Source organism: Anolis sagrei, chromosome 1 (genome assembly GCF_037176765.1).
Source record: "Anolis sagrei isolate rAnoSag1 chromosome 1, rAnoSag1.mat, whole genome shotgun sequence".
NCBI classification, from domain to species: Eukaryota; Metazoa; Chordata; class Lepidosauria; order Squamata; family Dactyloidae; genus Anolis; species Anolis sagrei.
This window is the reverse complement of record NC_090021.1, coordinates 305,214,081-305,241,881: the sequence shown is the minus strand read 5'-3', so window position 1 is coordinate 305,241,881 and position 27,801 is coordinate 305,214,081. Positions and strand designations below refer to the sequence as shown.

Below are 27,801 nucleotides of genomic sequence, written 5' to 3'. Positions count from 1 at the left end.
TAAGTAAAAGTTAACATTTACTGAGAGATACAGGACTGAGTATTATGAAGGACATACATGGATGGACGTGGCGGGGGAGCCGATGCAACAGGCACGGGCCCTTATCCCAACATGCCGAGGGAAAGGAGCCGGCCACCGCCAAAACAAGTAACACAATGGAGATAACTGTGGCATATGCTTTTGTAACAAAAGACCATAATAACATACATTTCTATGGGATCACATCTAGTGATTATATAAATCCATATAGAGACTGTTGTATAAAAAAACTTTATAAAAATATAAAAAGTGTAAAAATGTGCATTTTTTTTCTCAAAAGCATGGCCTGGACAGCTGGGCTGTAAACATTATACAGAGGGTGTGCTTGTGGGGGGCGCCTGCGCCACAATGCCACAGACAGGCCCAGCAATGAGGCAGGACTTGTGTCAAGTGTTTGCCATTCTTGGTTTCTGGTTTAGTTCTGGACAGAGGGAGACTGTAGAGGCAGCGGCCCCCCAAAACAGGAAGGATGCAGAACCAAACACTCAACCGCAACTTTGCTTCCCCCAGCTTCCTCCTACCCCAATTTCTCTGGTGTCCAAACTTTTCCATCTCTGCTGACTGCCAGCATTAGCTGCAAGAAAAAGGGTTGGGGGAGTGGGAGCCGCAACACTACTGCTTAGTATCCCAACATGTTCCAGACTTGGATTGCACTGCCACGGGATGCACAAAAGGCTTTCTAAGCGTGCAATGATGAAGCACCAGAAAGGCCTCTCCCCAATGGCTATGATAGTTCCAAAATCATCTCCTCCACTCCCTTGGAATGTACAGTCTCCAAGGAAGCTCACTGTGTTCGGTTCGCACTCATTTCTAGTGCTGAGTTCTCCGTACAGTACATAGATGAGAGATGCTCAGAGATCCTGGAGTTTTTTTGGCTTTCACCAACCTACTTCTCTCTTCCCCCACCATTCTCCTTTCACTTCTTCTCCAACTGTTCGAGTAGCGGGTTGGCTTCATTCTCCGGGGTTTTGACACTATCTGTCCGCACAATGCAGGTGGGACGGTGACGGTTGAGCATCAAGATCAGCTGTTGCCTCTCCTGCTTCAACTCCTCTATCTGGGCCTTCAGTTCAGCATTCATGAGCTCCAGGCGCTCAGATTCCTAAGACAGAGCCAAAGAAAAGAAACAGACCAAAACTTCAGCTTGTTAGCCTCAATATAAGAAGATGCTACACCTTACATAGGCCACCTGGTAGCGCAGCGGGTTAAACCACTGAACTGCTGAACTTGCTGACTGAAAGGTTGGCAGTTCAAATCCAGGAAGCAGGGTGAGCTTCCACTATTAGGCCCAGCTTCTGCCAACCTAGCAGTTCAAAAACATGCAAGTGTGTTACCTTCCTACGGGAAGGTAGCAGCACTCCATGAAGTCATGCTGGCCACATGATCTTGGAGGTGTCTATGGACAATGCTGACTCTTCGGCTTAGAAATGGAGGTGAGCACCACCCCACAAAGTCAGTCATAACTAGACTTAATGTCAGGGGGAAACTTTACCATTACCTTTTATACCTTACAAATATTAAGGAAAGCACTATGTCCGACATTTACTTGTCAAAAGATCCTTCACTGCACTGATGCCCATAAACTGTTCAACGTTCAAACAGAGGGAAATTAATGAAGAACCCTCTGCAAAAATAAGATTTGTGCAGATATTTTCACCTATCTTAAATTGATATGCTGGACCAGAGCATAGTCAAGTTCTCTCTCTCTCTCTCTCTTTGTATTATAACTCCCAGAATCTCTGAACTGTGGGTGTAATCCATAAAAAGTAACTTTCCCAAACTCCTCCAAAGAGTTGAAGAAGACATGGTGAAATAGCAAATCCTGTATTGGCATCAACTCACCCTCTGCAGGAATTCTGTTCTCTCCTTTTTCTTGTTTCGACATCGTGCAGCTGCAACTTTGTTTTTCTCTCGCCGCCTTTTCCTCCTCTCCTCTTCTTCATCTAGCTAAAGGAAAAGAACCAAGTACACCATTACAACTGAAGGAAAAGAAGAAGAAGCAGCCGCCGATATAACAAGTCTCCTTGTGGGAAGCTCATGGCAAAATAGACAACAAAGACCCATCCCAAAACAAACTTCTAAATAACTATTGCACAAAGATCTTTGAGCAAGGTTTAGTCTTTAACCACAAAACCCTGGGTATTACACTGCGGGAATGTTCTCTCATGTCTCCTTCTTTGCGACATTGCCATGGCTGCTTCTCTCAGATTCTTTCCTCTCCCCTTACAAATATGCCAATGCCTATTATTCACAGTTAGCGCCCCCCCCCCCCCCCCCGGTGGTGCAACAGGTTAAACCGCTGAGCTGCTGAACTTGCTGACTGAAAGGTTGGCTGTTTGAATCCAGGGAGTGGGGTGAGATCCCACTGTAAGGCCCAACTTCTGCCAACCTAGCAGTTCAAAAACATGCAAATGGAGTGTCATTACCTTCTGTGGAAAGGTAACGGCACTCCATGCAGTCACACCAGCCACATGACCTTGGAGGTGTCTATGGACAATGCTGGCTCTTTAACTAAAAAATGGAGATGAGCACCACTCCCAGAGTTGGAAACAACTAGACTTAATATCAGGGGATACCTTTTTATTATCCACAGTATAAAGTAGGGGTCTTTATGAACTACTGTTATCAGAAGCACTGAGAATATTGCTTACTGCCTTTTTCATCTGCTACTGCTACTGGATTTTCTATTGAGTGTATCTGCACAGAGAAAGCATTGAAAAATTACCCCTTTAGACTACAAACTCCCAGATTTGCAGAGTGCAAGTAAAAAAGAATAATTCTGCCAAGCTAGAGCTGCTTGAAGGCCATCATACTACTGCAATGCCCTGACCTTCTTCCAAGAACTCAGAGCAACATATGTTGTTCTCCCTTTCCTTGTGTTTTCCTAACAGCAAGTTTGTGTAGTGGAAGAAATAGTATATTCCTAAAAATAACAAAGAGAGCTACAGCTGAATAAAATTTGGAATCTGGATTTCTCCTCTACTGAAATCCATCTCTCCAACCAGTTCACAATGCTAGTTTCCTTCAGGGCAGGCTTGCCACTACTTCTTCAAACCTGTAAACTTCCCAGATAACTTTGCCTTCTTGACAATAAGCAAATATTGTTTCTAATGGAGGAGAGATAGGATTTGAGGCCAACTTCTAATAATCTGGATAACTGTGGTTATTCTTGACAATTATGTTAAGTCTTAAATTGATTAATATAACAATTAATGACAAACATAGATTTAAAAAGTTAGAAATGGAAATGAGCTCTTCATAAAAACATTTTTTTTTCAGAAAGGGACTATAGAAGCACCAAATTTGCAATGAACCAATTGTTGACTTCACAAAATTCAGTGTGTAGTTCCCCTGCATTTGTTGTCCTAGGCCGAATTTTCCTATAATGTTTAGTTCTGCTGTGTTTCTTACTCCACTATTATCAGCATCTTTTGTTTTGTTGGGGAATCTGAGCGGTTGGGCTCAAAAATAAACCTCAATTAGAGTAATTCCTCCAAAATATAGCAGAGTTCCAGGAGTAAACACCATAATCACCAGAAACTTACATGTGGTGAGAAGGGATAGGCTTCTATTACTTCTGGTGGCTTAGGATTGCAGAGTCAGGACTTTGGGTTCAAAAATATTTATTAAAGTAAAAAGAAATACATTCTTGATAGAAAAGTCTTGGAGCTAATTAGCTTACTAAATCTCATCTTCTAAAGAAGGTGAATGGTAAAAAAAGTCCATGCAGCTACATTTTGCCTGCAGAGAGGCAAAACGTGTCCTCATTGGGAGAAAGAAAAGCAGAAGAGGAATAGTGGAGACCACATGGCCTTCCCGGAGCAGTTCAAACTTAAAAGAAAGTTTCCTCACAGAATTCCATTACGACGTCATCAAAGAGGGAGGAGACAGTGGCTAGCAATAAAGACAAAGCCCTTTAGGAAACATAGGAATGTGGGGAAAGGAATCACTGAACTTAGCCCTGCCCCTAGTCTAGCTACTCATTGGGGACTAGAAACTTGATGACACAAAAACTTGTTCGGTCCAGGGATGAAACCCAACATGTTTCACTGTGTGATCAGTATTTTCCTGGATGCCCATGTTGAATCTTGTGACTTCTTCCTTTTCTACTTCTATGGTAGGATCATAAACCTAGTTTAAAGTTGATTTTTCCTGGAGTCTTCTTGACAGTATTCACTCAGATTTCACATTGTATCCCCTGACTGCTTTTGTTACATCTTGCCTCACTATTTATGCTAGCTCATTTCTACCAAAACATTGTAATTATCTGATAGAAAATGTATCATTGCTGTTCACATTAGCTCACTCACACAAAGCACAGATTTCTCTATTCTTCCTCTTTTACAATTTTAAGATTTCCCCAATTCATATGTCTTACATTTCATGTTCCTACTACATACATTGAGCAACTCTGGACTTTTCTTTCACCTTTGTGTATGTCAACAGCGGAATGCTCTTTTAGCTTGAGTCCAGCTGCATCTTTAACCACAGAGTGATTCATACTTGTCTTCTGTTCTGACTGAATGCCTTTCAACCTGATGGCCTCATGTGTTGGCACTATATCTTATTTTGTTTTGGATTGTCGCATCATAGATTTTTCAAGATATATGGCATTCAGGAGTAGTCTACTGACTTCTTCTGTGCAGAGTGCCACTGGTGTTTTCTCAGAGAAATCTTTACATACATACATCCATACATACATACACACACACACCATAAACACAAGCACACACTATTGCTACTGTTTGGTGCATCTAGTCGGCAAAAGTCTGATTTGAGAGACTTTACCAGCAGTCTCTTGTCTTTCAAGGAGGCACAATAATACTAACAAATAGTGTCAAGGTGAAAAGAAATCATTAATGACAATGGCTATATACTTCCTTCAACATTAGCATCAGTGTGCAATTTCATCTTTAAATGCCCCCAAAACATTTCCAAGTAAATTTGGAGAACTCTTTCCCTGCAGTTTTTCATAGACACCGAACATAAAAAAGTTAGTTCTGGTGACCTCTGATTTTTGGTGAAGATGTCCAAGAAATCTATCCATCCCCTGCAAGCTTGTTCAAGAAAGTAACTTTCCCAGGCTCTGAAAACACAGAATTGGACTGGAACTCACCTCACTCTTCACTGGCTGAGGCCTCTTGCCCAGTTTCACCTCCAGGAAATGCAGTGGGGAGATCATGGCCCCAATGCTGCGAATGTCAGCATACTTCAGCTCTTCTGCTGTCAATGTGGTACCAGGCAATCCTGTTAAGGGGCCAAGGCCAGGCAGGGCGCCAGCTGTCAAGGAGGGGTCTGGAATCTGCCCTGGCATCATAGCACAGCAGATAATCCCACAATCTGCAAAAAAGAGAAACAGAAACCATCAGTTACTACAGGAAGCTGAGCAATGACCCTCTCAAAACCAAAGCATTTTGAAACCTCAATGAGACAACATATTTGGAGGGATTTGTATGTTTTCACTTCAACTCTCTCCCAGAGCTTGAAAACATTATTTTTAAACTCTAACTCCCATAATCCCCTAAGACAGTGGTTTTCAACTTGTGGGTCCCCAGGTGTTTTGGCCTACAACTCCATCTGGGGACCCACAAGTTGAGAACCACTGACCTTAGCAATCTTGCCATTTGGGGAGTTTTAGTCCTCAAAAAGTCCCCAAGTTTTGATCCACTGTGAAAAAAGCGATTCATTCCAGATTGGATGCCATACTCCCAATTCTGTCTCAAGGCAGCTTACTAGGACATTATCCTGGATGAAGACATCCAGAGGACCATGAGCCATCATTAAGATGCACTATAAAATTAAACACTGGCACAAGCAAAATAAAACATCATATTAAATTATGATAACTGAACATTGGGCATTTCTGTATATTACCACTGGCATGTTGTTGTTATATGCCTTCAAGCAGACTGCAAGCTATGATGACCCTCTCATAATATGGTGACCATTTCATGCCTGTTCTCATTACAACAGCATTGTTTAAGCACATGGAAACAACATTATTGGAACAACCACTTTCATGCCTTGCTACAAATGCATAATATTAGCACTTTGTTGATGTGAATTCACACAGTCTTCCACGTGGCCTTGTTTCTTACCCATGTTTGCAAAGCCCAGCCCATGTGCTCTGTGTCTGTCTGTCCCCAATTTTCCTTTTATACTCTCTATTTCGCCACAACTGTGCAGCTGCAGAATTCTTGCAAGACCTTCCTCCACTTCACAATATCGGGACTACAGTAAAGCACATTATCATACAAAGAAAACTGGTGGAAAATAGTGATATTTTTCGGGGTTAGAAGGGCGGAATATAAATGTTTTAAATAATAAATAATAGTGGTTTCATTGATGAGATGATCTAATCACAATTCAAGCACAATGTCACTATGGGACAGCCATATCACTGCATAAAAAGTCTATTCCAAAAGTGTTTCTATCCTGCTGTAATTGCACTCATGTCCTTAGAACAGCATTTCTCAACCTGGGGGTTGGGACCCCTGGGGGGTCGCAAAGGGGGTGTCAGGAGGGTTGCCAAAGACCATCAGAAAACACAGTGTTTTCTGTTGTTCGTGGGGGTTCTATGTAGGAAGTTTGGCCCAATACTATCGTTGGTGGGGTTCAGAATGCTCTTTGATTGTAGGTGAACTATAAATCCCAGCAACTACAACTCCCAAATGTCAAGATCTACTTTCCCCAAACTCCAGCAACTACAACTCCCAAATGTCACGGTATACTTTCCCCAAACTCCACCAGTGTTCACATTTGAACATATTGAGTATTTGTGCCAAGTTTGATCCAGATCCATCATTCTTTGAGTCCATAGTGCTCTCTGGATGTAGGTGAACTACAACTCCAAAACTCAAGATCAATGCCCATCAAACCCTTCCAGGAGTTTTTTGTGTCAAGTTTGGTTCAATTCCATCGATGGTGGAGTTCAGAATGCTCCTTGATTGTAGGTTAACTATAAATCCCAGCAACTACAACTCCCAAATGACAAAATCAGTCCCAATCCCACCAATATTCAAATTTAGGTGTATTAGGTATTTGTGCAGTGAATTTAGTCCAGTGAATGGAAATGCATCCTGCATATCAGATATTTACATTATAATTCATAACAGTAGCAAAATTACTGTTATGAAGCAACAACGAAAATAATATTGTGGTTGGGGGTCCCCACAACATGAGGAATTGTATTAAGGAGTTGCAGAATTAGGAAGGTTGAGAATCACTGCCTTAAAAGAAGGCTGCCATTGCATTTCTGTTGGGCTGACAATATGGCATGCACAATGTCCCCCTGTGGAGTTTCCATGACTGGGGGAAGGATTCAAACGCTGGTCTCAGAGTCCTAGTCCAACTTCCAATCCACTGCACTACTCTGGAACTCTTACAAGTACAACTAACTAATCTAGCACAAAGAATGTTAGTAGACTCAGCAAGAAAAAGAGAAGTGATTATTGATTTTTACATCACCTTCATGAAGTTAATACTTATTAACTATAAGAAGCAATGATTACCTAACACAAAAGCCAGCGTGTTCAGCATATTTATGAATTCAAAGAGGAAAACAGTAAGGAGGAAGCTGTCTCACTGCACACATTATTTACAACTAGGAAGCATGGTGTTTCCCCAGATGAAGCCTATAAGGCGAATGCTCAACCTGAATGCAAACAACTAATATAAGGGGTTCTGCTCTGGAAGGAATGGTTGAAAATGTTTCCCACATCCTATTTGGACAAGGGCTGGCTGCAGCTTGCCACGGTAAATGAAGACAGATTCACAAAATACCACCAAGGATAAATGAGGTTTTACGTTAAGAATCCACAAGGCTGAATGCAATGGAAGCAGGAAGAGGAAGTAATAAAGGTTTTGCTTCATGTTCAGCGGAACTGCATGGAGACCAATAATGCCACTATTGTGAAAGGAAGGAGAGCTCTGACTCCAGAGCCAGAAACTTACTTTTGACTGCCAGCTCTACAAGAGAAAATGAAAAGCTAGGAAACATGGGCGAAATAATCCGAGAGAAAAGAGGCACAGGTTATGATGGCTAATGTTCTTTCCAGCTGCCTGCCAGAAAGTATCCTTGGCTCCCATTGCCAGCTGTTTCAGTACTGGAAAGCAGAAATGAGGCATAGGCTCTAGGCTCTGCCACTGGGCCTCCTTGCCTCCCAGGAAAAACATCCTGGCCCGGAGGTGGGGGACCAACTTCACCCCATCCTCAGGCAGAGAAGGAGCAGCTGCAGGAAGTTGGTTTCCTCCTTACCTTGCCAGAATAAACACTTGGCTTTACTGCCATCTGCCCTTCAACTTAGAGGAACTGATGCCCTGGCCCTTCCATTAGCCATGCCTCTGAACACAGGGCGAGGCGATATGTGGCCCCAACCCAAACTTTGCTACGCTTTGAGTTTCTCCTGGCTACTTTTTTCTTCATAAAAAAGGATTAAATTTCTGGAAGCCACCAGAAAGGACAATTATTCCTTAAAACAAAGCAAATCCTTGACTTAGATGAAGGGTTAGAAGTCATGATCATCGAGTTTGCAGATGACACCAAATTGGGAGGGATAGCTAATGCCCCAGAAGACAGGAACAGAATTCAAAATGATCTTAACAGACTAGAGAACTAACAAAATGAAGTTCAACGGGCAAATGTAAGACATTCCACTTAGGCAGAAAAAATGAAATGCAAAGCTACAGAATGGGGGATGCCACTATGTGTGAAAAAGATCTTGGAGTCCTCGTGGACAACAAGTTAAAACATGAGCCAACAATGTCATGCACAGGTAAAAAAAGCCAATGGGACTTTGGCCTGCATAAATAGGAGTCTAGTGTCTAGATCCAGGGAAGTCATGCTACCCCTCTACTCTGCCTTGGTCAGACCTCACCTGGAATACTGTGTCCAATTCTGGGCATGACAATTTAAGGGAGATGTTGAAAAGCTGCAATGTGTCCAGAGGAGGGCAACTAAAATGGTCAAGGGTCTGGAGAACAAGCCCTATGAGGAGCGGCTTCAAGAGCTGGGCATGTTTAGCTTCTGAAGAGAAGGCTGAGAGGAGGCATGATGACCACGTATAAATATGTAAGGGGAAGCATAGGGAGGAGGGAGCAGGCTTGTTTTCTGCTGCCCTGGAGACAAGGATGCAGAACAATGGCTTCAAATTGCAGGAAAGAAGATTACACCTGAACATTAGGAAGACTGTGAGTGCTGTTCAGAAGTGGAACTCTCTTCCCAGGAGTGTGGTGGAGGCTCCTTTTTTGGAGGCTTTTAAGCAGAGGCTGAATGGTCATTTGTCAGGGGTACTTTGAATGTGATTTTCCTGTTTCTTCGCAGGGGATTGGACTGGATGGCCCATGAGGTCTCTTCCAACTTTGATTCTATGAAATCCCTTCACCCCAAGGAAGTTTAGGAAACTGGAAAAAGTCTTCCAGGTAATTTCAGTTTGGACAGAGAAGTGGTTCCATACAGTGAAATGGTCTCTGGACCTTGTACACTGCTAGGATTAAGGCTATTAGGTTGTCACTTTTTAAAAGTCCTGCTGTAACTGGATTCATAATGAAAGCACTCAATTCTCTAGGAAATAGTTTCTAATCCAAAGATATCACCCACAATGTGAAAGATGACAACAAATTATCCTGGAACCATGGAGGACTTTTGGATATACCAAAGGTACCTGTTTGCTATTGCCGAAGCCCAAAGTACCATATTTCATCACATAATAGTCACATTTTATCCCTTTTTTGTTGGAAAAAAGGGGAGGTGGCTATTATGCAATAAAAAAATGTATTTCGTGTTTGCCTTTTTTTTTAATGGTCTTACCTCCAAGGCGAAGAGGAGGAATTAAGGGGAGCTCTGTGTGTTTAGGCTATCTGAGTAGGTAAGCATGGAGAGCTGAGTGTTTGTTCAACCTTTGAGGAGAGCTGTGGTTTAGTTCGGTTTAAATCTATCTGGGACAATTATGCGAGGAAAGAAAAAAAATGGAACCTAAAGTTGGGGGGGGGGGGGTTTTACAATTATTATCCAGTGAAATACAGTAATTTTATATGGGAGGCATGATGACCAAATCACACAGGGCAATTCTATGATGGTAGCTGATGTCTAAATTGTAATAATATGTGTAGATAAATTAAATTGCCCTGACTTGATACTGGATAAAATGGACCCTTCCATCACAACAAACCTCTGGATACCCTAACAACTGCAGCCTAGAACAGTTGATCATGGAACCAACCAGAGAGGAGGAGTCCTTGGATTTCATCCTAAACAGTATTCAGGATGTAGTACAAGATGTCAGTGTTATTGAACTAATTGGAAACAGTGACCTTAGTGCTATCAAATCCAATTTACAAGGAAGGGGAACATTTCCAAGGACATTAACATAATTACATTTGACTTCAAATGAAGAAAGTTCCCATAAACACTGACAAAAGGAAAGGAAACATCAAGAGGAAGCATCTCTAAAATACATCTAGCATATTTCCAAGGAGTGACTCCCAAATTACTATAAAACCAGCTAAAATGGTATATGTGAGTGAGAGAGAGAACTCTGCCCCGACCTTATCTCTGTGGCCCCCAAGCCGCACCCCAATTTTAATTCAAAAATTAGATCCACCCCAAACGCACCAAACCATGCAGACAGAACAGTTTCACCGTGAAGTCATTTCTGATGCAGAACAACATAGTATTGTGACCTGCAGGAGTGAAAACTAATCCCAACCCACAGCTTAATTGCCCATCCCTCAACAATGAGGAATACCATAGGTTTAAAAAGCCATTACTGGCACAAAAATGGGAACAGACAAGGAAACTATTGAAAAAGAGAAGGTTTACTAAATTCCACTAAGTACTACACTTATAATGTGGTAAGCCATTGTGTTAATGACACTAGGTTGGGTTCAAGTGTAGGATAGAGCAATCTTTTGAGTATTTTAAGTATGGGGGCCAGCATTCTTTTCGAATGTTTCAGGAGGTGGTGGGGAAGTGGATTTTTGGTAATGATCCAGATGTTTGGCCAATTCTGTAATGTGATGGCATTCGTTGCTCTCAGGTTTAAATTAAATGTTTCCCCAATTTGTAGGTGGAAAAATTGTGGGAGGGGCCAAAAGTACCTTTGTTAGGGAAAGCATTACCTTTTGCTCACCGAGTTTTTACTTTGCCAGAACAATTTCTTTTTGAAAAATAGCGTTTCTGGGTCCTTCTCTTTCCTTCCTTCTGTGATATGTCTGTGCCTTGTATTGAATGGGGAAGCCGGGAGAGAAGGATGATGATGATGATGATGATGATGATGATTATTATTATTATTATGCCATGTCTCCATGCTATGCAGTCCTAGGAGTCATAGTTTTCCAAGGTCCATACCCTTCTCTTGGTGCATTTACAGTATGGAATGAATGCTCTTGCACCCCATTTTAAATGCCATGACTCCGTGCGATAAAGTCCTCCTGGGAGTTATAGTTCTCCAAGGTCCATACCCTTCTCTGGGTGAATCTACACTATGGAATTAATGCAGTTGGACCTTACTTGAAATGCTATGTCTCCATGAAATGGTCTTGGGAATTGCAGTTTCCCAAGGTTCGTGAATCTTCTCTGGGCGCATCTACACTGTGAAATGAATGCAGCCGGACCTTACTTTAAATACAATGGCTCCTTGGAGCAATAGTTTTCCAAGGTCCATGCCCTTCTCTATGGGACAGGAGAGAGAGGGAGAGAGAGAGCTCCCTCTTACTTCCCTGCACAAAATGTGTCAATTCAGAATGGCTTTCTTTTTCAACTTCTTACAGCCTCTCTTCATATCTCTGACCCTGGAGTCCTTTATAAATCAATAATAAAGAGATTCAATACTGAGGAAAGTTACAACCTCTCCATAACAATAACTTGTCATTTCACAGTGTGGTGAAGGTGATATAACACTGATTGTTTTTCCTTCCTGTTTCTGCATGTGATGCCTGCTCTGCAATGTACATATATCCTTTCTTGATGTTTATACAACACATACTGGTGCAGATACGTACGGACTGCATCAGGACCCAGGCATTCTTCCTCCCAACCTCCTGAAATGCATCTTTTGCCATATTTTCCCAATTTTATTTTGAGGTGCAGGCAACAAAGACTCTCTGACAAGGGCTCATCCTAATATCTGACCAGCTGCCAAACAACAGCAAGCAGGACAGAAACTAGTACAACAGCAGCAGTATTATATAACTGCTGCCTACATCCTTTTCCAAAAGGAAACCGTCTTTGGCTGCAATCTTATATACACTTACATGCAAATAAGATCCACTGAATTTAATGGGCCTGAACAGACGTGTGAAGGAATGTACTATTGAAGACATATTCCAGGCCATGACAGTTTAGAGCTCAACATAGTTTACTTTTTTGAGATTCCTGCACACACAGTCGTTTAGACAGCCACTATTGGAAACGTGCAACATCCTTGAAACAGATTTTTAGGATTTATATGACCACAAGTTTGTGTCCTGGAAGACTATATCTCTTAAGAAACAAATTCCATCTGGAGTCACTACTTGGGAGGAAAAACAAGAGAATGTGATGATTGTTACTTTTGCATTGTTGAAGGCTTTCATGGCTGGATTCACTGGGTTGCTGTAAGTTTTTCGGGCTATATGGCCATGTTCCAGAAGCATTCTCTCCTGATGTTTCGCCTGCATCTATGGCAGGTATCTACAGAGGTTGTGAGGACCTTACAACCTCTAAGGATGCCTGCCATAGATGCAGGTGAAGTGTCAGGAGAGAATGCTTCTGGAACATGGCCATACAGCCTGAAAAACCTACAGCAACCCAGTGATTGTTACTTTTGTTAATCAATAGAGTTGAAATCCTGAGCTGGAATTTTCTTCTGAATTCAGGGAGTTAGCTTATTTTATTTATTTATTTATTTATTTACGACATTTATATGCCGCCCTTCTCACCCCGAAGGGGACTCAGAGCAGCTTACAAGATATATATACATACAATATATTAAATTATTAGCATAGTACAGTATCAGTATTATATATTACTATATTGTACTACACCATTATATTGTAATATTATTAGTAATATTATGTGTAATAAAAACATATAATTATAATATTGTATTATTAGTAGTAGTATTATATTGTATTGCATTATAATATTATAAATATTATATGTATATAAATATATTATATTATATTATATTATTAGTAAAGCACAGGAGTCAAGCTTCCAGAAGAGTACAACTTAAGACCAAATTGTGCAAACCTTGCCCTCACAACTTTACTCAGATTATGAAAATATTTTAAAGGATGTCAATTAATTAGTTAAGCAGATGTCTATTCAGGTCAGTTGGATTGCATTCAAATTCCCAGGTAAGCAGGTATAAGACAGCACCTTTAGGATGAAATTGTGTGCACACATACTGTGTAAGTAAATCCATGGATTGCAGTGTCCATTTCCTCAAGCTTGGGACCTCTAGGGATCTCATCTCCACTGGATGGCAACTCTCACCAGCCCTTGCAAGCACCATGAATGGCGAGGGCTCCAACAGCTGGAGGGCAGCTGTTCTCCATTCCTCTCCAAACGGGTACATCACGAGGAGCAGCCTGCTGCCATGCTCCCTCCAGACACGACTGTACTATTTTGTGCATATTCTGGAAGGTATTTCTTGCACTGCAGCCTTGAAGGCTCCTTTCAGGCATGGTGACAAAATGCCAGATTTGCTACATCATGAAGATGTCTGCATACTGTCAGAAAAGGATCTTAGTGTAAACTAGCCTTTCCATTAGGAAAAAGAATAGGAAGGAAAAGTGGCATTACTTAAACATTGGATCTATGCAGTCTTTAAAATGCCATTATTGTTGCATATTCCTTTCAAAGTGACTTACACAAAGCAGGCTGGCCAGGAAAAATTAGATTGAAGCCCAATAGTGTTTGGTCCTGGTATCACCAGAACACTGTATAAGGTTTAACAACTTCTAGTCTTATTTAACTTTGTGATAAGTTTGATGAGAGCTTGCTTGATATAGTAGTGGCTGGGACACCAGGATTCCTATCTCTGCTCAGCCATAGAGACCCACTGAACTAGTTAACCTTTTGGACTCCGAAGGAGGCATGGCAAGTCTCCTCTGAAAAAATCTTGTGAATAAAAATATATTGCAGTTGACCTGTCATATCTATGGATTCTGTATCCACAAATTCAACCATCCATGCCTCAAAAATATTTTTAAATAACAAAACCCAAGAAGCAAACTTTGATTTGGGATAAAAAAGGTAAAGGTCAAGATTTCCCCTGACATTAAGTCTAGTTGTGTCCAACTCATCTGAAATTCTAAGCCGAAGAGCCAGCATTGTCCATAGATGCCTCCAAGGTCATGACTGCATGGAGTACCGTTATCTTCCCACCAAAGCAGTACCTATTGATCTACTCACATTTGCATGTTTTTGAACTGCTAGGTTGGCAGAAGCTGGGGCTAACAGTGGGAGCTCACCCCGCTCCCCGGATTCATATTGCTAACTTTTTGGTCAGCAAGTTCAGCAGCTCAATGGTTTAACCTACTACGACACCGGGGGCTCCATATAAAGGGATCACATTTTATTATTACACCATTGTATATTATGAAACTTGATCTACTACAGATTTTGTTATCTACAGGGGGTTCTGTAAACAAACTCCAACATATACAAAGGGTCGTTGGTTTAGGCACCATATGTTCAAGTTGACTTTGAAAGAACATTTTTTTTATTTTTTACATTTCTCCTATCAGGAGAAGTAGCTTACAAAAGGCAAAAATGCAGTAGGCTGAATTTTTTTTGGGGGGGGGGGGGACATAATTTAACAAGTCATCATATCAGACGACCAACAACTGATACTAAGAGATGGTTGGCTAGCGTGAGCAATTACTCCTTGTTAGCCACAACACAAGGCCTGTTTCCTGCAGAGACAGGAATCTGGATTTGCCTCAGAGTCTGCTTACTCTCACTAGGACAGTAAGAACGTGATAAAACAGACACATCTTTCAGACAGACAATCTGCCATCTTGGCACAGTGTGAACAATATAATGGAATAACTGTGCAGTTAAGGAGATATATTGCTTTACTTTCTGCAGTATGGGAGGGAGGTTTGCACTGAAGTGGCTGGTGGATCTCCTGCCATGGGGAGGAGGGACAGATATCCTTCATTTCACCAATGCTCTTCCCACTGTAGTTCTATATTGAACAAAAGCTTCTATTCGATCCAGCATAGCTCTGAGAGGAGCAGCAAAAAAAAAATTGAGTAGATTTGCTTCAGTGTGGTGGCAGATCTACTGATTGTCCCTGATTTGTTTGATACCTCACCCAGAGCTCAGAAAAATTACTTTTGTGCAGTATAACTCCCAGCTTGCCTGGGGGACTTTGAGAGTCATAGTGCAAAACAGTAACTTTTCTGAGCTTTGATCAGAAAATCTTAACAAGTTCAAAAGGAGCTAGCTAATATACTGGTCAGACTATTTGACCATCTTATCCAGTGTGGTCTACCACTAACAGCAGCTCTTTCAGCTCTCAGTCAGAGAGGTCTTTCACATCACTCTCTACCACAGGGAAAGGGAACAGTCACCCTCCAGATGTTTTGGACCATCACATGAGCTATACTGCCTGGATGATAGGCAGAATAACCCAGCACAGCTGGAGTAGAGAAACCTTAACAACAGGAAACTGATAGACTGGGTCTCTTGGAGGTTTCTGTCTCCAACAAAGATTAAACTTTCATTTAAAATACAATTGGTAAGTTTTGCCTATAGAACACCTAAACGTTTTTCCAAATGTAACAATATAGAAATTTTTTTGAGAAACTGACATTACTTTTCTGTTGCTAATGGAGTTGAAATTTGCTTACCTGTTTCATATTGCCCTTTGTCCCTACTCCCCACATGGTCAAGAAGGGGAATGGCCTATGCCTGCATTGAGCACCTTAACAGTCAACAAAAGAAACATCCAAAACAAATGTAGGCCTGTGCCTCTAACACTGGGCAGATCCATACAGGCCTTTATCCCAGGAGAATCTGCATTTTAAAAACACAGATTTTCCTAGGGGCCTGTCCACACCCACCCCAGAAAGCGCGCACTTTCTGGGGTGGGTGTCCAGATGTTCTCCCGGGACTAGCACAGGAGAACATCTGGAGGCCCTACTCCCCCTCTCCCAAGGCCCCCAAATCCCTTAGAAAAGTAATGAAAACTTACCCAGCCTCCATTACAGGCCTCAGCCAGCCCTCAAGATTTTCCTCTCCCCCCCCCCCCCTCTCCTGGCGCATCATTTCTAGGTGCCGGGAGAGCTGGCCGAAGCCTGTAATGGAGGCCAGGTAAGTTTTCATTACTCTTCTATGGGGGCTTCAAGGGAAGATGGTGGGTATTTAGCCCGGTTAACTGTGGGAATAGTGTCTGGACTGCAGTATTCTGCAGTCCAGAACTGGAAATAGTGGGTTTATCCCAAGAAGGTGCGGAATAAACCCAATATCTAATTAACTCGCTGCAAACCAGGATTTTCCTGGTTTGTAACAAATTAATTCAGGAGTGTCCAGAATGTTGTCTGGACAGCTCCTCCTGTATTGTGGTAGATACTGCAATAAAGGTACTGTCTGGACGAGCCCACTGTCAATTTTCTTTTCCTGCATTATTTTTTAACATCTTCGCCTGATGAAGAAGCCAATGAAGCTTCAAAACCTGAGATGATGTATTTTGTGTATTTTGGCTGGTCAATAAAGATATAACTATTTTGTGTATTTTGTATTGTGCTGCATTCAGTTGGGAAAAGGTGTTTTAATTCATATTCCCCTAGGCTATTAAACTTTTATACAAACTAGGGCAACAAGCACACATCTCCATTGCATTGTAAGATAAGCAGACCCTGAACTCACATGAACGAGCCTGAATGTGTGAACTGTGACACATGCCTAGTCTTTCCCCTCCCTTTTGGAATGGGAGGAAGATTTCACACATGTTTAGAACAGGAATTGTATGATCCTGCAACTGTTGTAAGATTGCAATTCCTAGCAGCCCTAGTCAACAGAGCCATTGGCAAGAATGACTTTAGTTTAATGTCATTTGGAGGGCCACAGAATTCCTACTCCTAACATAAAGCCTTGTATACTTTTGGCCTCTCTGTTGGTCATGACCATATTTATTTACTATTTATTTACTCCATTTATATCCCGCCCTTTTCACCCCAAAAGGGGGACTCAGAGCGGAGTTACAAAAAGGCATCAATTTGATGCTATAAACATACATACATACATACATACATACATACATACAATTAAAAATAGTCATATACACTAAAACCAAAAATCCGCAGCAATATTAAAACAATTATTAAAATCACAAGATCCATATGCTTTGCTATATGAACAGACAAGCAGGCCAGAAAAATTGCTTTCTCCTTCATCATGCAACAAGGGCTGCATTATACTTTCAGTCTTTATCAACCAATGTTTCCATGCACCTAGTAGTGTCTTCCATGTCTCAGACATAGTTGATGAAATGTCAAGAGAAATGATTCACACCAAAGATGGGAGGAAATGTGTGGACTTCCATATGGCTTTGAACTGCAATCCCTATAATCTCTTTCTATTGGGTATGTCGGGCTGCAAGGAACTACAGACCAACAAGACCTAAAGATGCAGTCTCCACCCAATCTGTTCCTTAAGCGCTCCTTTCAGTTTCCATTCACCACTAAGCCTGAGTTGGACTATCAGTATACTGAGATTTGGAGTCAGGTATCAATTCCAGAATCAATAGGCTTCAAATACAACCATTAAATACAAAAATAGATCCATAGGTACAGAATATAACCAGGCCCCAGATCTTACCAGCACCGCAGCCATATCCTATACCGCGTTATTGCCTATTACTACCTGAATAAGTGTATCCAAATATGCCTATAGCAGGCTTCCTCAAACTGCAGCCCTTCAGCTGTTTGGACCTCCAACTCCCAGAAGCCCTAATGAGCTTGTTCAATTGTCAGGAATTCTGGGAGTTGGTCCAAACAGCTGGAGGGCCGCAGTTTAAGGATGCCTGGTCTGTAGCATAGCCAGAGGCTTTAGGGGTGGTTCTTCTTATCCCAATTCAGATTCATCTGCAAGCAAATTGCTGCCAGTCTCTAGAGCCTCCAAGTCCTTCTGCTTTATGCCTTTGCTGGATTATATGGGCTGGGCCCAAATCAATAGATAACAGGAGGAGGAAGCAGGGCACTGGGAACATTGGCTCAAAATATTTCCAAATCTTGACCAAATACTGGTTCTAAGTTGAAGGAAGGTGGTAATAGTTCAGAATTACGGTTGCAGTTATTTCACTGTGGCCCCATCCCCACAGTACCTTAATCACAAGAGCTCCCATTTCAAAATGGGGGTGGGGTGGGGTAGGGTGGCTAGACATGTCACTGGAAAACCCTCAATTATTCATTACAAAGCTACAAGATACAAAGGTCCCCTTTTATCCTGTTTCTGGCTGAAAGATGTGGATCTTTGCATGTCTGTGTGACTCTGCATGCCAGAAAACACATGCTTTCCTCCCCACCCCACCCCATGAAAACTGCTCCAGCTGATGTCCATCCCTTTTAAAAAGCCCAAAAGTGCTGATCTGCTGATTGGACTGTCAAACGGACACACAGCTGATTGAAAGGAAGTATGAACGGTGTGCCATTAGACAGTGGTTCTCAACCTGTGGGTCCTCAGGTGTTTTGACCAACAACTCCCAGAGATCCCAGCCAGCAGTTAGGATTTCTGGGAGTTGAAGGCCAAAACATCTGGGGGCCCACAGGTTGAGAACCACTGCATTAGAACTATCTGAAATTCTTTAATTAATACTGTAAACACTGTAACACGGTAAACAGAGCTTTAATAAATAATTAGGGGAAGGGAGAAATCCAGCGGAGGTTTTTTTTATTTCCTTGGTGATGTGTAGATCTGTATATGCACACATGCGAATAAGCTTGTATTCATTCTATTAGAATATACACATATATGGGTCAGCGCATAATCGTTATTTTCAAAAAACTTCCAAAGAATGTCCCCCATCCATCCTCCATTTTATCCCAAGACACAGAAGGGAGGCCAGTGATGACAAAGGGGGAAGAAATTCCACGACCGGCAGGCCAGTGTGGGGATCTGCTCTGAGCTCCTGGGTTGTTGTTGTTTTTTTGTTTTTTTTGCCCCTCTTAGAAATCCCGCAATTTGGCACTGTTTAGAAGCACCCTGAATCAATGATCAAAAAAGGGTCTTCCAAGCTCTACAGGCATCTAACCACAGCTGCAGACATCTAACCCTAACCACAGCTCCTTAAATCACTGGTCATGTTGGTTGGCATCGAAGTACAGCAACATCTGGGGATCCAAAATGGAGAGCAGATGCATTGTTGAAAGTTTTCATGGCTGGAATCACTGGGTTGCTGTGAGTTTTCCAGGATGTATGGCCATGTTCCAGAAGCATTTTCCAGAAACTCACAGCAACCCAAAGAGCAGCTACTTTGCAGTAGGCCCTCAAAGGCTTCTAATTTAAGTGATGGTTAAAAGTAAGGACATGTCATTTTATTGAGATCCTGCTTTTCTTCCAGTTTGGAAGCACATCTCATCTTTTAACATTAGCATATAATGTTCAACCCAAAATGCTACTAATGTTGTGATATTCCTGCAAGTTTTACGAACAAAAGCTCAGACATCAATGGTCAGAAATTACACAACAACAGTGGATAAATGTACATGTTATCTATCCAATTCTCCGAAGCTAGCCAAGTATTCTTGAGTCAGCCAACTGTTGTTTCTCATGGAGAGGGTGGATCTGGATTATAACCTTCACGTCCCATCTACCCACCCACAAAAATGGGCATTGTATAAGATGTCAAGCGCCACACAAAGAATTTGACATCCTAACAACTGGTATCCCAGACACCCGCACAAGTTTGCAGATCCCCGGTGGAAATCCCTGGCAAAAGGCTGCAGATAATTTTCATGCAGACTTCAAGAAACAAGCTGAAAAATTCCTAGCTTGACTCAGTAAAGCATTTGTCTCTGCTAAACTCTCCAATCCCCAACACACACATACACACACACACTCACTCACACACACACACACGGAGTTTGGCAGTGGTTGCGTTCCAGGGCTGGTAATACAAGCCATGAAGTGAGCTGCCAAGACAAGCAACAAAATGAGCCAGGCCCCATTTCATTGGCCACCATACGTTGCATATGGCCCTGGAACCGGCCAAGAGAGTGTTCTCACCCACCTTGAGGGCATAGGAGACCCTGTGTTTTCAAATACACCTCCACAGGGCCTTCATTAAAGGAAAATGGAAACATAATGTGGCTGCTGCCTGCTCTTTTCTCTCTCACTCACTCACTCTTTCTCTCTTGGTATTTCTCCTTCCTCTCAATTTGATCTCCAACCTACTTTCCTACCACCAGCGGCAAAGAGTGGGGAAGAAAGAAAGTCCTGCCTTCTGGAACAGAGCGAGGAAGACTGACTTTCACTCCACTTCATGCCTGATTGCTAAAGCGGACTTAGAACTGCCCCTGCTCAGGCAGTTTTTGGAGGCTCCTTTCTTTTTCAAGTTTAACGGGAAGGAGAAGCATTTGTGGAAAAGTACCGTTCTGTCATGGGTCGCAATACTCAAAAGAGCTGAGAGGTGATTGCTTTGCAATTGCAGAGTTCTCAATGTGTGTTTCTATGGGGCACAGACCACTGATGTGAAAATGAAACCTATCTGCAAAACAGAACAAAACAAAAGACTGGTGTACACGTTATGTGCCCAGGTGAATGTATTTGGGTAGATATGGAGTGTAGGGTCATGTATCCACAAACTGGAACAAATCTGCACATTTTGGAAATTTATTTTTACTATCTTGCTTAGAATGCCCTAATCAGCAAGGCTCCTGATGCTGCTAGTTGGAGAATTCTGGGAAGGGCATTTCTAAAATGAAATATAGTAAACTAGGCATGGGCAAACTTGGGCCCTCCTTCCAGATGCTTTGGATTTCAACTCCCACCATTCCTAACAGCCTCAGGCCAAGTTTGCCCATGCCTGCAGTAGACCCTCAGTTAACTGCCACTCATGGCGACTGGTCGATGCAGGATAAATTTAGTTTCTGGTTTAGTTTCTGCTAGGCCTAAAGTAGAGTCTCACTTATCCAACCTTCGCTCATCCAATGTTCTGTATTATCCAATGCAGTCTGCCTCCTGTCCGGATCCACAGCTGTTTCAATACATTGCGATGTTTTGGTGCTAAATTTGTAAATACTACATAACGTTACTATGTATTGAACTGCTTCTTCTGTCAATTTGTTATAAAACATGATGTTTTGGTGCTTAATTTGTAAATTCATAACGTAATTTGACATTTAATAGGCTTTTCCTTAATCTCTCCTTATTATCCAACATTTTCTCTTATTCAACGTTCCGCCCACCTATTTATGTTGGATAAGCGAGACTGTACTGTATAGTATACACCAGGGGTCCACAAACTTTTTAAACAGAGGGCCAGGTCACAGTCCCGCAAACTGTTAGAGGGCCGGATTACAATTTGGAAAAAAATGAATGAATTCCTATGCACACTGCACATATCTTATTTGTAGTGCAAAAAAGACTTAAAACAATTAAAATGAAGAACAATTTTAACAAATATAAACTGATTAGTATTTCAATGAGAAGTGTGGACCTACTTTTGGCTGATGAGATAGGATTGTTGTTGTTGTTGTGTGCTTTCAAGTCATTTCAGATTTAGGTTGACTGTGAGCAAGGGCTGGGTAAATGACCTTGGAGGGCCGCATCCGGCCCCCGGGCCTTAGTTTGAGGACCCCTGGTATACACCACATTATACCGTATTTATTGACTTGGTATTACTATTGAAATACAGTAATTAAATGCAAACAAAGACAAAGACAAACTTAACGTAATTCAGTTTTACTGTATTACAGAAACAGCTTTTAAATTATTGTGTCTTTGATATATATTTTTGTGGTTGCTTGGGAGTTCCAGTTGCTTGAGTCCTGATTCACAGAGAGTCTACTGTGTTTTTAAACTTGGGAGATACAGGGCAAAAGAAAAATCTTGCTGGTTCAAGAGATCTGTTTCCATCATTTCAATCAAACAAACAAAAAAACCACCTAGTTTCTTGAATTGTATAAAAAGGGGTATACATGATGATGATGATGATGATGATGATTATGATGCACAGACCTGCACGCATTATTCACAGATACATTACACAGTCCTAGACACTTGGGAAGTGTCCGACATATGATCAAATATAAAAGCAGCATAGTGATCTTGTTTACTGTGCACTAATCTTGCTATGCATCAAATAATAATAATAATAATAATAATAATAATAATAATAATAAAAATAAAAATCACACAGTCCTAGACACTTAGGAATGGTTCAACGTGTGATCCAATACAAGAGCCAGCATAGTGATCTTGTTTACTGTGTACTTATCTTGTTATGTATCTAATAATAATAATAATAATAACTTTATATTCCACCCTATCTCCCCAAGGGGACTCAGGGTGGCTTCCAAAGGCAAAAAATGGCAAACGTTTAATGCCATGTGCAATAAAACAAACAAACAAAAAAGCCAAACATTCAATGCCTTAGTACAATACCAATAGAATACATGCAGGATTTTACTAAAAACTGAAACCAAAGGTGAAGAATTTGGGCAAATACATATAGGAAATACGCTTCCTCAGAAAGATGCTCTCAAGCGCTGCATGTGAATCTGCAAAACCTAACCCGCCTGCCTGTCCTCCTTAACATACCAGAAAAGGTGTGGCTAAAATAACAAGACATGCCCAAAGCTGCGCAACTTGCAAGCCTTGGAAATCATTTTTCCAGCTCCTCCAGGCAGGGCCTAGCCCAAACAAAACCATAAGCAGCAAAGGAGAAACTGGCCACTTACACCATCTTTGCTGCTTCATCGGACACACAAACTGAGAGGGATGCACACACTCAGCATCAGTCCCACAAAGACACTCTCATGGGGGGGGGGGGGGATCGATAAGAATGTACAACACTTAGCAGTGGTAAACAATTGAGAGAAGGCGGATACGAAGCTTTCATTATTTCTTATCACATGGTAGCCGTACACCAGGCATGGACAAACTTGGGCCCTCCAGGTGTTTTGGACTTTAACTCCCACAATTCCTAACAGCCAGTAGGCTGTTAGGAATTGTAGGAGTTGTAGTCCAAAACACCTGGAGGGCCCAAGTTTACCCAAGCCTGCCCTGCACAACATCTGGCTGCAACCAATCACAATTTTCACATATACATGCCAAATAGATACAGTCTGCCATCTTTTCCCAAACACAGAAACACAAAAAGTTCTGTTTTTAGTATTATAGCTTCCAGCATGGATAATGGATGTTGGGAGACGCAGAAGTGACATTTCAAAGCTCTGTTTTCAGTGGATGTGTGATCTGCCCATACTCCCCAACCAAGAAGTTTTCCAAGTTTGGTACAGCCACCATGCCTTATCTACACTGTGGAACTATTGCAGTTTGACGCCACTTTATCTGCTAAGGCTGAATGCTATGGAATCCTGTGAGCTGTAGTTCGATGAAACGTCAGCACTCTTTGACAAAGAAGGTGAAAGACGTGGTTAAACAACAACTCCTATAATTCCACAGCATTGAGTCATGGCATTTAAAGTGATATCAAACTGGATTAATTCTACAGTGTAGATACACGCAAAGACTTTTGTTGATGTGAAAGATTGGCCAGAAAAATGCGAGGGTGGCAAGTAGGCAGTGAGTAATGGGCACAACAATTGGAGAGAGAAGAAAGAAAGAAAGGAAGGGAGGAAGGGAGGGAGGAAGAAAGGAAGGAAGGAAGGAAGGAAGGAAGGAAGGAAGGAAGGGAAAAAAGAGGTAGAATTAAGATAAGAATATTGCTGAGAGTTGGTAAAGAAAAGGAGCAGAGCCAATGGAGCAAAAAGATCTCTGGTGCTGCAGAATGAGAAGGGAGGGAGACACTGAAATAATAATAATAATAATAATAATAATAATAATAATAATCTTTATTTATACCCCGCCACCATCTCCCTGAAGGGGACTTGGGGCAGCTAATGAGGCCAAGCCCAAAGATACAATACAGCAAAATAAAGTGCAAATTACAACAACAAAATTACATCACATAAACTACATACGGTGGCAAAATAAAGTAAACAAAGCAAAATAGCATAGTAGAAAATCGAACACAATGGGCAGGGCAAATGAACAAGATAAAATGATGAAAGAGAAAAGAGAAGAAGGAACAGCCACAAAAAGAAAAGACTCGAATGAAGGTGGCAACCCAGAAACTTTCCTGTGGCCTAAAACAATGAGACAACCCCTCCGAATGAGCTGACGTGTTGTTGATACCTAAGAAAGGATCACCTTTGGTCTGCGGTGCCTTCTACACACCCACTGCTTTCCCTGCTCTTGTGGTTAATCTAATCTAAAGACAGATAGACTAAGGTTTTGCTGGAGAGAGTCCTGCCCTGATGCATCCTGGGCCTGAGGATCCGTCTCTCACCCAGATTCCACAATAAGAGAGGAAGGCATCTGAAGCAGGAGCAGGCATAAGCCCCCAAGTTATCCTGGATCCTCACTGGGTGCATCTACACCAGGCCTGGGCAAATTGGGCCCTCCAGATATTTTGGACTTCAACTCTCACCATTCCTAATAGCCTCAGACCCCCTCCTTTTCCCCCTCAGCCGCTTAAGCGGCTGAGGGGGAAAAGGAAAGGGCCTGAGGCTGTTAGGAATGTGGGAGTTGAAGTCCAAAACACCTGGAGGACCCAATTAGTCCAGGCCTGATCTACACTCTAGAATGAATGCAGCTTGGCATCATTTTACCTGCTGTGGCTCAATGCTTGAGCGCTCCAGCTGGAGGTCAGCTGTGACCAGCAGTGCTGTACAATTTGAAGAGGCATGAATGGAGGGCGAAAGAGAGAAACATGCCAAGAGGAAGGAGCATCAAGCCAACCCCAACCAGGACCGCTTTTCACCTGGAAACCAATGCCCTCACACAGCAGAGCATGCAGTCACCTATGGACCCACCACCAGTACACTGACCTTGGAAGACTATCCTACTCAAGCAATGAGGGATCACCTAAGTAATGAGTGAAACTATGGAATCAAGGGAGTTGTCGTTTGTTGAGGAAGAGAAGGTTAATGACCTTACAACTACCCAAATTCCATCACATTAATGGTGTTGAAGTGCATTAAGCCTACAGTGTAGATGCACACACACAATATCCCATGTTAATTAATCTGGAACAAGTCAATGTGCATGTAGACTGCAGAATTAATGCAGCTTAACACCATCACAACTTAATATTATGTTATGAAATCGCAGGATTTCTAGTTCAGTGAGGGACCAGCACTCTTTGGCCTTTGCAAAATGACATCTCACAGCATTGAGCTAGGCCCCTTCCACACAGCTGAATAAAATCCCACATTATATGCTTTGAACTGGAATATGTGGCAGTGTGGACTCAGATAACCCAGTTCAAAGCAGATATTGAGGGACTTTCTGCCATTATATTCTGGGTTACATGGCTGTGTGGAAGGGCCCCCAGATTGGTTAAAGGGGTATCAAACTATTGTTAATTTTACACCCAACCAATGTTATGATATTGTGGGATTTGTAGTTCAGCAAGGCACCAGAACACTTTGACACAGGAGGCTAAAGTTCTCATACAACTACAGCTCCCATGGCCTCATAGCATTGAGGCATGAAGTTAAAAGTGGTGTCGAAAATGCATCAACTCTGCAGTGTAGATGCTCCTCAAATGCTAAAAGGAGGCTGATAGGATCTCCTCTTTTCCCATACCATTCTTGAAAGGGCGGCAAAACCTCCTGCTCTTCTGGTATTTGGGGGGGGGGGGACTATTCAAGAGGTGCATCTACACTGTAGACGTACTATGCAATTCTGGGATTTGTAGTGTGGTGAGGCATCTGCATTCTTCACCTAAAGAAGGCTAAAGAAAGAAAGACCTTTGTGAAACCACACTCAGCCATAGCAACTGAAGTGGTATCAAAGTATATTCATTCTGCAGGGAAGGAAGGAAGGAAGGAAGGAAGGAAGGAAGGAAGGAAGGAAGGAAGGAAGGAGAGGGAAGGAAAAGAAAGGAAAGAAGGTAGGGAGGGAGGGAGGAATAAGAGGGAGGAAAGGAAAGGAATGAGAGGGAAGGAAGGAGAGGAAGAAAAGGGAAGGAAGGAAGGAGAGGGAGGAAAGGAAAGGAAGGAAGGAAGGAAGGAGAGGGAAGAAAGAAAAGGAAGGAAAGAAGATAGGAGAAAGGGGGAGGAGAGGAAGGAAGAAAGGAAGGAGGGAGGAAAGAAGGAAGGATGGGCAGAAGGAAGAAGAAGAGGGAGAACGGGAGGGGAGAGGGAAGGAAGGAAGGAAGGAAGGAAGGAAGGAAGGAAGGAAGGAGGGAGAGAGGGAGGGGAAGGAAGGAAGGAAGGAAGGAAGGAAGAAAGAAAGGAAGGAAGGAGAAGGAGGAAAAGAAGGAGAGGAAGGAAGGAATTAAGAGGGGGAGGGAGGGAGCGAGGGAGGGAGGGAGGGAAGGAAGGAAGGAAGGAAGGAAGGAAGGAAGGAGAGGGAGGGGGAAGATAGAGGAAGGAAGGAAAGGCGCGAGGAGTGGAGGCCCACCCAAGCAGAGCCGCCGAGGACGAAGTCCAGCCTCAGCAGCGGAGGGGAGGGACATGCGGGGCGCCCACGGAGCGCGGACTCACGCCCACGCAGAGAGAGAGGGAGGGAGGGAGAGAGGAGGGGGTCAGGATCCGTCCCGCGGTACCCACCGATCGGAAGGCGCCTCCGGGGCCCGGCTGCAGCGGGAAGGGGCTGGCAGGCTCAGCTCCCCGGCCCCCACCGCCGCAGCCCCGCTCCGGGCCTTGCTCTCCTCCTCCGCCTCCTCCTCCTCTTCTTCCTCCTCCTGCTCCGGCTCCTGCTGGCAGCCCCCGGAGCCGAGCCCAGCGGAGCGCAGGCGGCGGCGGCGGCGGGAGGAGCAGCAGTGTCCCCGCCGTGGCTGGGCTGGGGCCGCTCCGTCCCTCCCGCAGGCTGCGTCGGGCGGCTGGGTGGGTTGCATCAGCCCCGGTTATATAGCGGGCCCAGGGCTGCCAGCGGGGAGGGGTCGGGAATGCGGAACCGGCCGGGCTGCCAGCGCCAGACGTCAGGAGCAGGAGGAATGGGAGGAGGAGGAGGAAGGAGGAGGGGGAGGAGGGCAGCCCAGGCCGGGGGCGGAGTTGTTGTGCTCCTCGTCATTTCATTTGTATCCCGCTTTTATTTCTATGACAGAGGCTGGATCGGCACTGCCCTATATCCCACGAATCTTATCTGGCAGTGTAGACTCGGGGCGCTTCCACACAGCCATAGAACCCTGACTATCAAGGCAGAAAATCCCACAATATCTGCTTTGAACTGGGATAGATGGCAGTGCGGACTCAGATAACCCAGCTCAAAGCGGATATTGTGGGATTTTCTGCCTTGATATTCAGCGTTATATGGCTGTGTGGAAGGGCGCCCATATAACCCAGTTCAATCTGGGATCAGATCCTGGGATATAAAGCAGTGTAGATCCAGCCTGAGACACGACCATTTCAAATACAGACGAGGGCAAACTTTGGCCCTCCAAAGTGAAAGTTGAATTCTCTTTTCATTTTTACATGCTGGGGAGTTTCAATTGCTGCTCTCAGGTTTCTGGACAATAGTGAGCTCAGCAGCATCTGGCCACAATTCTTATTTCTTTTTATGCCACCTTTTATGTCACCAATTATAGCAGTGGTTCT

General features: G+C 43.0%; 1 protein-coding gene across 1 annotated transcript; it reads right to left on the bottom strand.

Annotated features, from left to right (window-relative positions):
- On the bottom strand, nt 1–27,199 carry JDP2 (Jun dimerization protein 2). Its single transcript, XM_060758323.2, has 4 exons — nt 26,815–27,199; nt 5,156–5,379; nt 1,882–1,986; nt 1–1,141 (listed from the first exon to the last, which is right to left on the bottom strand). Exons 2-4 carry the CDS (start codon nt 5,354–5,356, stop codon nt 956–958), a joined length of 492 nt encoding a protein of 163 aa, XP_060614306.1. The 5' UTR covers nt 5,357–5,379; nt 26,815–27,199; the 3' UTR covers nt 1–955.
- Nucleotides 27,200–27,801: the final 602 nt, after the last annotated feature.

Bases quoted from the DNA above. Each gene is read 5' to 3' on its own strand.
- JDP2 (XM_060758323.2), bottom strand. From the start codon at position 5,356: ATGATGCCAGGGCAGATTCCAGACCCCTCCTTGACAGCTGGCGCCCTG. The intron at 1,987-5,155 runs GTGAGTTCCAGT...CTTTTCCTTTAG, and splicing joins CTCAGCCAGTGAAGAGTGAG to CTAGATGAAGAAGAGGAGAG. The intron at 1,142-1,881 runs GTGAGTTGATGC...GCTCTGTCTTAG, and splicing joins GAACAGAATTCCTGCAGAGG to GAATCTGAGCGCCTGGAGCT.